This window comes from Ylistrum balloti, unplaced genomic scaffold, assembly GCF_031769215.1.
Source record: "Ylistrum balloti isolate Yb309-2 unplaced genomic scaffold, AGI_CSIRO_Ybal_v1 Utg369832, whole genome shotgun sequence".
Lineage (NCBI taxonomy): Eukaryota > Metazoa > Mollusca > Bivalvia > Pectinida > Pectinidae > Ylistrum > Ylistrum balloti.
In genome coordinates, this window is record NW_026781994.1 from 572,705 (window position 1) to 586,539 (window position 13,835).

Consider the following 13,835-nt stretch of genomic DNA (forward strand, 5'->3'; position numbering starts at 1 on the left):
CATGAACAACAATGATGAATCTTACATGTAGAAACAAAACATGTTTTCATTTTTATTTCTGCTCATCGAAGTGCATCCTGTTTACAATCCTATTGAAGGTTGGTCTCGGCAAACAAAAACAAAAACCGGAGATTTTAAACGCTTCGGCTGCTCAGACTAATACACATTCAGGTCAACTAATTGAAGCAAATCTGTTGAATCCAATAAATATCTCTCCAAATTCCTACAACAAGCTACTAATACCCTTAATGATTAGATTTCCACAGATTTTTTCGACAAATGCCACGTCAACGACGGTGTAACGATGTCAAACTTACATGAATATGACCATAACCGTAAACACCGTTTTCTTTAAATCTTCAGAACAATTTCCCTTGTGATACATTTAATAGACAAATCAAACAAAGTTATTACGTTAGACTAAAGTTGAGTTCTTTCAGATAAATATCACACGACTAAATGTTGCCGATAAATCTCCATTTTGTGGACGATTTTGTCCGCAAAGTTGCTTCGACTATGCTGAGAACTATAATGCGTTACTGCAAAAACAGCTGGGTTTTTTTCTCTGACGTCACACCACATCAGATAGTCTAAAGTGCATGTTGTTCCATATACAAATGTATCAGAATTTCAGTGGTAAAATGAAAGTGAATAATACTGTAAATACAAGATTTTACTTTCTTAAACACTGAACATTAATTTTTTTCTGCTAAATTTATTTTTCAAAATGTTATTAAGAACAGGCTCTGGAAATTCATTTATCTTCAGTTTTTTACAGATTACCGTCGTTTTGGCAATATCTTAATTAGCAAACTTAGTATTAAACTGGCTATATGGTGCAACTGAGTTCATACTGTTTTAGTGTATATAATTACACTATGCATCAAAAGATATTTGTATCTATTTTGTAAATTCTTATAACAATCAAGCTTTTTGATTAACTTTCAGCTTAGATTGTAACAAACCTATTTTCCAACCATTGATTTAACAATGCACAGACGATGCTCTACTTGAGGGTTTTATCCTGATGTGATGATTACTCCAATAGTTTATTTATAATTATTGATGAAAAGAACAAAAAATAAAGAGTGGGGGAGGGGGATGTTAGTTGAAGGGAGTTATGGGGAAGTGTTGCATACATGGAGATTTCTATGTACATTTCTACGAAAAATGTTGATATATTGATATATTGCGGTATTTCAGTACTTTTACAACTTTTTTCTCAAATATTTCCCTACCAATTCATTGATAAGATTTCATGAATTTGTCGTTATTGATCTTAATTTTCAGTAAAGATATTATACAGTTTATGTCTTTTGTTTAAATTCCTGCTTTATAAACATTGCTAATAGCGACTATTTACAGCACTAAAACGGCTCAACAAGACAGGATCTTCTCGTGACAGTGTTGTCCAAAAAGCAAGCACATCGAAGCAATAAACTGTATCACACATCTAAAATGTTGTTATGGCAAATCATAAGGACTCATTCAAACATCCGGTAACATGATATCTAAATCACGAGGCAAACCAAAGTAAATAACATGTTAACATTATCACAATCCAAACTAGGGCAAAATATGAACAAAAGAATGTTTGACACGTATCTCAAGGAGAAAAGTACAAGCATAATAAAACCATATGTTTCGGAAACTTGCTGTACATTTCATGAGTGCGCACTCGTGAAAATACTGAAATATTAGACACATGAGTAATGGAGACACAATGGAATATTCTATTTATTACATTTTCACTAATGAAATAGCCGAATTACTGACATATTTGAGAACTGAATATAAAAGGAGAAAGCTGCCTGGGCTTTTGGTGGAAACTATTCACTCATTATAACTTCGCTGTACGTGACACAAGATAATCCGTTTTGTAAACACAAAAATAAACTTTGATATAATATTATTTTAATATTCACATAGAAAATGCTACTTATTCATCTATCAAACAGAGGCACGTTTCTGTAAATGTTCGCAGAGTTTAACCTAGGACAAGTTACTCAGCCGCTGAAAATATGCCGACAACCTACAGATTTTGCTGTTGACGACAGGAATTCTCTTGAAATGTCTAACGTGTTGGCTCCACATTAATAACGTTTGGTTGGAGATAGGGATTGATATATATCTGATAAAGTAATTTATGCTGCATTGTTTGCTGAATTTCATGGAAAAGAAAGTTTACCGTGGAATTGAATGTCGTGCTACAAGTAAACAACGCCTTCAGGTTTTTGGTTTTTGTGATTTGTTTGTACCGGGCTTTATTATGCGTCAGTTTTATAAGATGATATATATTCTTTCTTTTCCTTAGTGCAATTCTGCAAAAGTGTTGTTTTTTATAGTAAAAAAATCAGAAAGTTATGTTTCACTAGTGAAAAATAACACTTTTATCATTGGGATATTTCCCTATATTTCACTGGCAAAAAATGTGATAAATAGTAATTTCCACATTTCCAGTGGTCTCAGTAGAAAATCTTTGTTTAATTCAGGTATGGGGTATGATATATCCACTCTTAAACAGAACTACGATTTTACCATGTTGTTTTTATTGGTGTTCTTCTAAATGACATGACTGCACTAACGTTTAACTAGAGATCTACTTTCGAGGTTACGTGACCTAAAATCAAAGTGTACATCTTGGTTGTGACCGTTGACCATTACTGCAAACTGTTGGCTTATAATGTTTAAGTAAAGATAATGGTTAATGTGATATGATATAAAGAAAGATTTGGTTGTACATACGATACAATAGAAATCGTTAGCATTTATCTCCCCTTGACCGATATACCAAAGAAACATTGGTAAGAAGATATTTTCGCTCGACATGGTCATTTCATATTTCAACAATCTTTCGTTATATTTCAATACTTCGTTTAAGTATCGTTATGTTTGTTTGGCAGAATGAAAGACGCTTGATTATGTTCCAAATTATTTGTTCCTCTCAGAACGAGTTTAGTATGGCATTTTCAGCGATATGTCTGGAATCCTTTTAGTGTAGCACATGTATAACCTTAAAAAAACAATTGTAACACAAGTCATAGGGAAATTCTTCAGCGTATTGACCACTAAAACACAGAACTTTAGAGATGTATAGCTTTATTGGTAAAGCTCCAATTTGAGGTTTGCTCTGTATAATCAAACTATGTGCTTTGACTGCTGCCAGAGATCAAGGATTGCCATTGCTGAGACATGGTGTGAATGACTGACTTTGTTTCCATTTACATTCAGGTGCACAACCAGTTTTGGTAAACACTACACAGGTAGCATACTTGCAGTAACAATCCTCATTCAAAAGTGGATCTACTTGACATCTGCCAGCACCAACCTGTTATGAAATGACGTAAAGAAAATTAAAAATATTAAGATGTGAAAGCTGGGTCTATTTGCGAGCACCAAGGTGGTAAGGTAGTACCATGTCAAATGTCGGAAACGGCATCAAATACAATTGAAGAAATGTATTGATAGTGATTGAGCGACCAGCAGAAATACTTATCGTCTAAACGTTGAAACGTTATCGCTACAATATTCCTTTTCATACAATAGTAAATAATTTTCAGTTAGCAAGCACTGTAGTTGATATTCATTAGCATACTTGTAAAAGTTTACTCTTTCAACAATTTATCGTATCAAACAGCAAAAAATTCGGTCGTTTGAATTTAACATCTTATAATCGAATATTTGGTGTTATTATTCCGATTTCCTACCTACCTCGCATTGGCAGTTTTTCTCATACCGCTTGTTGATGCCAATTTTCATGTGACTTGTAACGTTACCCCAAAACACGTGTAGACCACAAGGGTCGACTATGAGCTCACCTTCATCATTGCTACCTGCAATGTGGGGAAAACACTTAAACTATCTGTATTACAGAAAATGATAATTGCTTATTAATTTCCCCGAAGAATTACGTTTGAACATTCGTATCCAGTTTTACCACGCTTCATTGTAGTAAATTAATTTTCTCTGAGTGATTTTTTCGTGTATTTCCAGGCAATGCTGATTACTCGAAATCCCTGAACGAGTGAGTGAAGTTTTCATATCTTATAGATCAGTGATGTAACAAGCACGATGCATTATAGAACTTGCCTTCTAAACAAATTTGTTTACAGAGGCGTTTAATGTTTACCCTGATAACATCTTAATTTTATCACAACACGTTCCAAACGTAACCTAAATGATGAAAGATATCAAATGTCGAGTATTGGTTAATGAGAAACCAATGCATTCTCTCATTATACAGTTGTAGTACAATTCAACCATGCATAAAATAGTGTCAAATATCTTATCAACATCAAATGTCAGTGAAGCGCTGTTATAAGATTGTACGAAAGACACACAAGTGAATAGCACCTTTGAATAGAAAGTTAGATGGAGTTAGATGCAGTGGAGCCAAACAAGGAATTATCTTGTATTGTACACTGAATCGTCCTACTAGGACTCATCAGTGGTGTTCAAGGCCTACATGTTGACGACTAGGAGGAGATTGAGGAAAACCCATAATAGAAAAATAGAAGACAGCTCTTTGACATGTAAAACTATATTCCATTAACAATGAAAACTGGCAAATTCATTTGCTAATAAAACTATTTATTATTAATGTCGATAACGTAAGCAAATTGACAAAAGCTTAAACTTAAAAGAGAATTGAGATATTATCATAACATGACTATTGATGAAATCAATAGGAATCATTTGCATTAAAACCTTGTTATATGCCACTCATTTTACCTCTTATAGTACTTTGACTAGAATACATAATGTAGAGGATACCATTTACAATATACGTTTCCGTACATGTTTTATTTCGTTAGTTTGGTCGAAGGAGGCAAAGTAATGGTTTAATCAAAGAATTCGTGCAAGAGCATATATACCGTTATGGATACAAGTTCGCATTTTATGGTGAACTTTACTTTTGCCAACAGCTTGACATCTAATCCTTAAATATTCAATGTGCCTGTATTTATTTATGAAATTGATCCTTTCGTCTACACATCGCGTGACAGACAAGTGTTTTTATGTCTTAAGAGGCATCTCCTTTCGTCGAAGGCATTTACTTTTATTTCTAGATTATTTTTCACTACAATTTAAAGTTATAATGTTTGAGCATTATGGTAAGTATCATAAGTGTTTTTTTAAATCGATGAAGAAAAAGATACTGACCACTGATTAGGAATGTCTCATCTAACGTAAGTCCCACGCCACAAGGCAGGGTGTCTCGTAGTGTCCATACATATGAATAGCAGCCCTCAGTCACATTTCCCTGTAAACAAAAATTAATTTCTGAAGCACAAGTGAGGGTTTAGGTTAGTTAAAAACAAAATATAGTGTAGCATGCATTTAACATTTTTACAGTTTTTTTTTCTAATTAATGAAACAACCCAAAATATTCAGATTGGAAAATGTCATTTTTGAATATATGGGAGGAAAGTTTATCTAGTAATTTTTCCCCAGTAAACATCTCGGTTATAAAATTGATATGAGATCCTTAGTCTTCAATAAGTCAGTTCCTTTTACTTCCTTGGATTTCATATAGCCTTTACTTGGTAAAGGTCAGCTATGAAGAATGCAATTTTCTGCAGTGAAATATGCTTTTAAATATCGCTAATTCCTTTTTTTTCAGGGATCTTGCGTATAGAATGGGTAATTTAATGAAAAAAAGTTGTCCTTGCTGAGACAATAAACCAAAATCGGTTCAAATCAAGAACACGCAAAGGTATGAAAAAGACAAACCTTGTAGACTTTGTCAACAAAAACTTTGTATTGGTCTTGTGGGTCGTTGTTTGCTGTGAGGGGATCATCGTCGAAGTATGTCAGATCAGCCACGGTTGCCTTGATCACTGGTAATTTATCAACAACATGGTATTTAATATTTTGGAGTATCAAAACACTTTCCATGGAACATTTTTCATTGAGCAAACTAAACATTGCTACTTCTTATTTGCAACTTACCAAAATCTGCAGCACAAAATGCTTCCTGTGGATGAACCTTGTCCGGGCATATCGGACACATTCCAGATATTTCAAATATGTTGAACAGGGAAAGTATAACCACTGTCAGCAGAATTCCTCGGGTATCCATGTTTAAATACTAGAAAGGTAAAGGAAGAAATCACATTGAAAACAAGGCAGTAACCGGAGTTTAGTGTCAGGGATTTACAAAGAGTTCCATTTTGTATAAAACAATCATTTCGAAAATATGAAGACGAATAGCATTGTTTGGCTTTATTATCCTCTATATTGAACACCTTTTAAAATACTGTTAGTCGAAAACAGCTTATCATTAAAACCTTATAGAAATTAAATAAGTATTGATATGATCTTACTTATTCTTATGTTAATGACTATAGTGACCATACAGCAATTGTTCAGGGTACATCTTGAATAAGTTAGATGATCTTACCACACAGGACCATTGTAAAGATTTATTAGCCTACAATTATACAATTGAATAACAATTTAAGACGTATGCTGGTATGCCAGCTGCGAGTTTGTTTAATTCATATAATTCATAATGCCATAGTCACTATAAGTAGTAAGATACACAACGGTTAGATGATTTGTAGTTGCTAATGTATTGTGGAGCAAACACTCGATAAAACCACGGTGTCCTAACTGGATAGTTCTTGATTTTATATACAATGTAAAGTAAATAATATTATGCTAAATGATGCGGAATCTAAAACAAAAGCAAATGACTACTACAACAGTGTAACGAAACTGAATGTAGTTTCCGACCGATATCAGCGGAACTTGGCAGTATATGTATCAAGTATTCATTTCCTGGTGTTACTTTGATAAATCCTGCTAGCGCTTTTTTTTATTAAATTAAAAACGCAGATTTCATGTATTGTACATAATATAGAAATACTTGTTACCGGTTTGCTTGTAATAGTAATAAAAATAACTAAAAACCCTCAAATTGCGTCTTTAACACGAATGAGAATTTGAATGACAATAAGTTGTATTACCAACAATACTTTGAAAGAAATGGATACCAAATAACATATATGGCATAATAGAAACAAAAAGCACTTGCACTCGTTTGTTTCAAATAACTTAGATACAGATATTGTAAAGAGATCGGTTTTGGAATTCATCAACATGTCTGAAATTTTAACTGTGCGATATATTTACAAAATACCAAAATATACAGACCTGCTCAGTTCTGTAGATGAATCCATTGTCTAGAATATTATTACTGTTTTGTTCTTATACCAATTTAAACAGAAATATCTTTAAATCAAAAAGATCATCGGCAAAGTTTTACAGAAAACCTTTTTTATGTCCTTTATAAGAACATGTATGATTTGTGCTCTGTACACGAATATACTATTTTTTCAGTAAAGGAAAGTTTTCTTCCATTGGTTATGAGAGGTTTCTTTTTCAAAGCAGCCAGTACGGCACATTCAAAATGTGCATCTCATGCCGTGATAAAATAGCCAGAGTATGGAATCGTAAAGAAACAACTCGAAAAGTTCACTAATTTTGCTTTTAGATATATTGATAATGTCCAGATTTGAAGTAACAGTTAATAAACCATAACCATTGTATGTAACCAAACGAACAGGAATTCAAGGACACGATCTAACATTGTGTGTCATTCTCTCCATAATATGCAATAAGCAGAGGAACTTTTCAACTTAGTTTTATAATGAACGTCACGATGTATACGGGCTTTTGTGAATTTCTATTTTCCAGATAGTGACAACCGTGTTCTCAAGTATACGGTATTTACACAACTAAGTGTTTTCGCCTTTAAACAGCGTAATTGTTTCCAATATGAATATTTCAATTAAACATGTCCACCGATGACCTTTAGACTCAGATTTGATCAGGACTACTTCGTAAAGTCAATTATCATTTCTATAGGAATCACCCAATTTCCCTGTGCGATAGTAAGTTACGTACAATCGGTGCTCGCTAATATGCAAAGTTCTTTCGCTGTTATTACCTTTCTTAGATTGACAAGATATAGTGAACATAGGGAATCAAAGAAACAAAGTGCGTTTACTGTTATTTTTAGTATTATAAAAATGTTTCTTTTGTTTATATATCTTGTTCATATATCTTGTTTATATGTTTTAATATCATTTTACAAAGAATCAAATAAAGGCGTTGACCAAGACAATAATAAGGCTGATTACAAGTGGTGGATACTAAATGGTTTAAAAAATACCAGATTCGGGTTAAAGTCCGGATGTTTCATTAATAAAATAGCACCTGACGGCAGCCCATACAAGTTGTCCGTTTCGATGGTCTTTTGTTTATGAGTCACTAATTCAACAGTAGAGTTAGCCTTTCATCAAACAGACTATCGTTTATTTGAACTGAAGTGCAAATGTCAATAGTAGGTATCAACTTTGAAAAATACTTCTCGAAAATCGGCAATATACGTGTGTACCGGTAAGCAAAGGTCTAACAATGATTTGATTGTGATGATTACTTTCTCCTATTTAGCGGTACTGCCACTATGACTCATCGCAACCTACGCGGTAATCCATCTCTCCCGGAAAAGTTAGTATGACTTTAGGAAACGATTCAACAAAACGAAAAAAACAAAACAAAAAAAAAAACAAAAAAAAAAAAAAAAAAAAAAAAAAAAAAAACAAAAAAAAAAAAAAAACAGATCATAAGAAAGCGTTTTAGTATTTGGAAATAAAAAAATGTGTACTTACCTTTTTCAGAATGTAAAATGCATTCAGATGTTTGAAATCATTACTTTTTATTCAAGAGGTGTCATCAAATGTGTATTAACTATTCTTTTTGAGGTTGAATGTGTCAAAACATTAAGAATGTTTATATGAGACTAATATCCTACTTAGATACCAAACGATACATTTCCACAAACATAAAACACACGTGTTTTATTCTTAAAAATGCCATTTATTTTTCCAACATTTAATTTTCAGAAATGAAATAAAATAATCAATGACAATAGGAAAGCATCGGACAAATTTCCCCGCTGGAAATTCTCAGGAAATGTGGCAATTATATTTATCATGTTATTAGTGCGATTTCATACCACTGTACCTTTACTGTTATAGGCACATTGTGAACGCATTATTGTCAAGAGGTTATTGATTCGAAAGCAATAGAGAAATAAAATGTTTCTAATTACAATAAATGGGTAAAACTATCAAATGACAGCAGAAGTCAACACATTATGAGTTCACAGAAAAAAGGTACTTTACTTTGTGCTGATATCAACTGTAAATATGCAAGCGATTTCATCGTTCAGCAAGTCATGATGTGGATTTTACTCGTTAGCTTTTGGTTTTAATATAATTCACGACCATTTAAAACCTTTGATGATATTATTGCCAGTCAAATTTAAGTGATTCAAAATATGAACCGACTTTAAAAACAGGATATTGCTGTAAAACAAGGCTTCAGATTTAATTACTGATTATGTTGTATGGGTTTTGTCAACCAAATAAACATCCTGTTACCATATTAATCTTCCTTTAATGTCCGTGATTGAAAACAGATATCCATCCTACCATTATCCATTGCATGTTGAGGGATATTGCAATAGCGGGGGTCTTAAAGAGAGGTACATTCTTAAAATCTCTCAAAAGAGTGAGTACGGTTTGACTGCTTCACACTTTTGATAGCTTGGAACTTTATAATGAATGACGTTCACGTTAAGGTATAATTTGACTGACCAATATTGATAGGTAGATTTTCTCGTATCGTCATGGCTTGATGACTTGATATGACTTGTCGCAAGTTGTCGACATATAATTAACACTAAGACCATAAACATAAGTACAGTTTTATCTAACACCGGAAATACTTACAATTTAACAAATCCAAATAAATGTATATCAAATCGTGACCAATTATATCATACATGTATCATTTGCCTTAAAGACATAATGGTCTAATTGGGAAATATCATAGTTCCTATAACGATTTGAGATTGGACATATGTTATGTTCATTGGTTCTATTGTTTCTTACCTTGTTTCGATTAGGAACCTGCCACTTCTTACTTGGATTGGCTATGATTTACAAGGTTGGTGTCGATGAAGCAGAGAACATTTACCTGTCTGGAACACCTAGTATCATTCTCCTGTTACATTTTCAGGAGTCTCGGTGTAAAGAATTTGTGTTTTGTTTATGTTTTGATCTATGGTCATCGAATTTGAGATTGAGCTAAGTTCCTTTGAACGTGTTAATATTTTCTTTGTTGTTTTGGTATCTTTATATTTACTCTCTTTTCTTAAGATCTTTTTTCTTCCTGTCCTCTTTGCCAATGCCTCACGTGTGACCTTCAGTTGAGTGTTCGCGCTGTAAGAAAGGCTTTTGGCTCTGTAGGCCTGTGGAGACATACCTGAGGCAGTAGATATGGTAATTACTACTCCATGTTTAGCGTTGAGCAGTGTGGTAGTGTAACGACTTGTTTGCCCGTTGTCCTGCATGGGACCTTCGTCAGTATATTTCAATGTGGCAGCACTATAATGTAGGCTTCAGAACCACGGTGTCGCTAGAAGCTCAGAACGAATATATCGCTGCACCGTCCTCCTCTAAAATAAATCTCTAACTCAACACACCTCTTTACTCACACGATGGCAGAAAATTCTTTATCAAATGACAATATTTGTTAATAGGATGTTAGATAATATAAAGAAAACTTAAACACGTATCATGTTTTTATATTTCACATCACTTCAGAAAACACTGTGAATATTACATTTTCTCCTGTACTGTTCATACTTAGGTACTTAGTGCAACACTCAATCAGTGACTTTTTTTTGGAATATCGAGACGCGTTTCGTCAGCTTCATTATGTGAAAAAAATATGGTCAAGTATTTGGCAAAATATATATCATTTGAAACTGTTATAAATCTTCAGTAACACGTTTCTTCTGTTTGACGGATAAGGCACTACTCGGCAACATTAACATGTAAAGAACACTATCACTTCAACGTCTTGGTCGATGGAGCAACACAGGAATCATGTGTTGACTTAGAGTTGCTTCCCTTTGTCAATAATTAATTTTTAATTTTGATACATAGAGATAGTAATTACTTCACAAACCACTGCTTTATTATAAGATCATAGATAGATCTGACTGTCCATTCTTTTCTTTTCCTCCAAGTCTTGAAGAATTGAATAGCTTTAATTTCATAAAAGGTCCTTTATTGAACTTTTGTTTAAAAAATGATGAGTATACGATTGCAGCATCCAAGAGGATGATTTGAACCTTCGAATCATGTTATATACCCGTGCATTTTGTAGGCAGCATTATCATTAAAACACAGATTGTACTAAGGATATTAATTTAAATAAATGTTTTATTAACAAAATAGAATTGATACAAACTAGAACTGTTAAAGAACCCCGGTAGGGCATTATTATATTGACTGGGTTTGAAGTATTGATTTTCTTGACAGTGAATGTGCACTAAAACTGCTGAACTGCTCAATGTAATGTTGTATAAAATACATTCCCTCAGACCAATTTAATGAAAACGTCGGCATTCTGCTTTGCCAGAGGGGTTGGTATTTGCGATTCATTTGTGGGTTTGTGGATCAAAATTTCTAATCATCGCCTTTACGTTTTGTCAGTGGTATAAAGAAATAGATCAGTTCGATAAAATTCCACAAAACCTTTATGTAGACAGTAATAATGGTATAATTTTTCCAGTGATGATATATCTTTTGTAGCTTTGACCAAGAAAAGTGATTCGTTCTAGTCACACTGAAATATTCTCCAATTTTCCAGTTTCGGCGCAAATGAAGCTTATATTAAATCAGCTGGATTTCCGTTTCATCTTTTCAGTGTGCATTTTAGGTTATTTGTAATTTCTATATAAATACTTCTCCACACGTGATTCTTACCAGAAAACAGCATAGAATAATAGATCACGTGACGTGGCCAATTAAAATTATGTCGTCTTGTTGTCAAACGTAAAGCTCGACCGACTCAAAAACACGCAAATATTTCCCGAATGTTTTTGAACACAGGTGTATTTCATGTTAAGATTTACATTTTTTATTTGTTTATGAGGCAATGTATAAATATAAATATATGTCTGTATATATATTCTGTCATTCTGGTGATCTATAGATGATATCAAACGAAAAACAATTCAGCATTCCCTACACATAAAATTTATTTTGGAAAAAAAGTAGCTGTCACAATGTGCCAAGTGTGTCCAATGTCACTAGGTCTACTCCCTTGATAAATGAAAGTCCTTTATATACATTAACGTTTCTGATTGAGGGCGTTTTGCTGGCTTGCTTCCTGCGACTAACCAATACAGCATCCGACAATCTTACACTAACCATCTAAATTATTAACATTAAGGAGTGGTTTTGATGCCGTTTCTACGATTCTGCAATCATGTGTAAACACACAATGAGTATGCAACTGATCTACTTTCATGTTTTACTATTTATTAAATTTGAAAAGTAGAATGAGCTATCTTTTGATATTTGTAGATATACATGTCATAATTTCAGATAGATAAATTTTATTTGCAAAATTAGGTCAATGGTAATTAATGAAGAGTCTATGCTGTCAATTCAAAAAGTGAAACTTTAAGATACGCTGGGATATATGTCTTTATTCTTAATATCGATCTCTGATCTCCATACGACATGCAGCATCGATAATTTTGGATTCGACCTGGATGTGTTCAATAGCTGTTCTATATAGCCTATATCTCCTGTTGTCAGGTCTTGACAGCGCTTCTGCATCTCGCTACAAAGTAAGGTTCTATCAATTTTTCTTCCTGTGTGCTATCTCCATAATCAAAGAAGATGTTTGAAAAAGTCGTTCGAAATGTCATTCCTTTATTGATTTTAATGCAACATCCTCATTTCAAACAAGATTTTACGTTCAGAAAATATTGTTCTGATATAAATCAATTTTTGATTTTTCCACATGATACTTTCTCATCTTAGACACGTTCTTGTTGGTATACTTGGAATTCTCAGGGCTTTCTAGTCCACACCATGAAAAATCAATTTTGTTATTGTGTAAAGACCATGTTAACACCTACGGTATAGTTGTTGTGGTAATAATAATATGAACAAATCTAATATAAATCACCTATGCAATAACAGTGTATGACGTTACAACATCAGTCGTTCATATTATAACATAGTGCGATATATTGATTTTCAATCAGTTTTATTTCTCAGTGGCATGCTAGGTGATATTTGCACACGGTACGTCATGTTTCACACCAAGATGGAATGCCACTCCACACGCAAAAAGCTGACATACAGGCCCTGAGTTGACAATCTTACCATCTAAGAAACATGCACCTTGATGCACTTTACAAACTACATCTAGTATTACCAACACGATGTCTTTTCTTGTACGCCGAAGTTATTATCTGCTAAAAGGATATTTGTCTATCCGTTAACTCGAGACTTTTACATATATCATATGCACTTATACTATTTTATATGTTATTGTGTGACGGAGTGATTTTTTTAAGGAAATAGTACATCATGTGAAAATGTAATCTATTATTGTAAGTAATGGGACTGAATCAGGCGATACGCATCTGTTACTCTCTCTAGAACCTCAGTTATCTTGTGTTGAATAACCTTTCACCATAACACAATGCTGAAATATCATGTTTGTGCACTCTGCTGTATATCACAATATATTATACATGTTACCTACATATGTACTCATAACACCCACACGAACACAATTTTACCCTTCTGCTTTCACATACGATAAATGTAGCTATCCAATATGTTAAACAATTTATGAAGTTAGGAACAGTTTTCATGTTTTATGAAGACATGCTCCTTTAATGATGTTCACAAACATGATATTCAACATGCTTCAATATTTGATGTTTT

At 33.2% G+C, this 13,835-nt stretch overlaps 1 protein-coding gene across 1 annotated transcript; it reads right to left on the reverse strand.

Moving 5' to 3' along the window:
• Positions 1–3,169: 3,169 nt before the first annotated feature.
• LOC132545226 (metalloproteinase inhibitor 3-like) lies at positions 3,170–6,082 on the reverse strand. Its single transcript, XM_060208902.1, has 5 exons — positions 5,953–6,082; positions 5,734–5,840; positions 5,164–5,263; positions 3,712–3,833; positions 3,170–3,328 (listed from the first exon to the last, which is right to left on the reverse strand). The coding sequence occupies exons 1-5, from the start codon at positions 6,080–6,082 to the stop codon at positions 3,170–3,172; spliced, it is 618 nt and encodes a 205-aa protein (XP_060064885.1).
• Between the last annotated feature and the right edge of the window lie 7,753 nt (positions 6,083–13,835).

Coding starts and splice junctions, on each gene's coding strand:
- LOC132545226 (XM_060208902.1), bottom strand. CDS start 6,082: ATGGATACCCGAGGAATTCTGCTGACAGTGGTTATACTTTCCCTGTTC. Junction 5,841..5,952: donor ATTTTGTGCTGCAGATTTTG/GTAAGTTGCAAA, acceptor ATAAATTACCAG/TGATCAAGGCAACCGTGGCT. Junction 3,329..3,711: donor AGAAAAACTGCCAATGCGAG/GTAGGTAGGAAA, acceptor ATTTCATAACAG/GTTGGTGCTGGCAGATGTCA.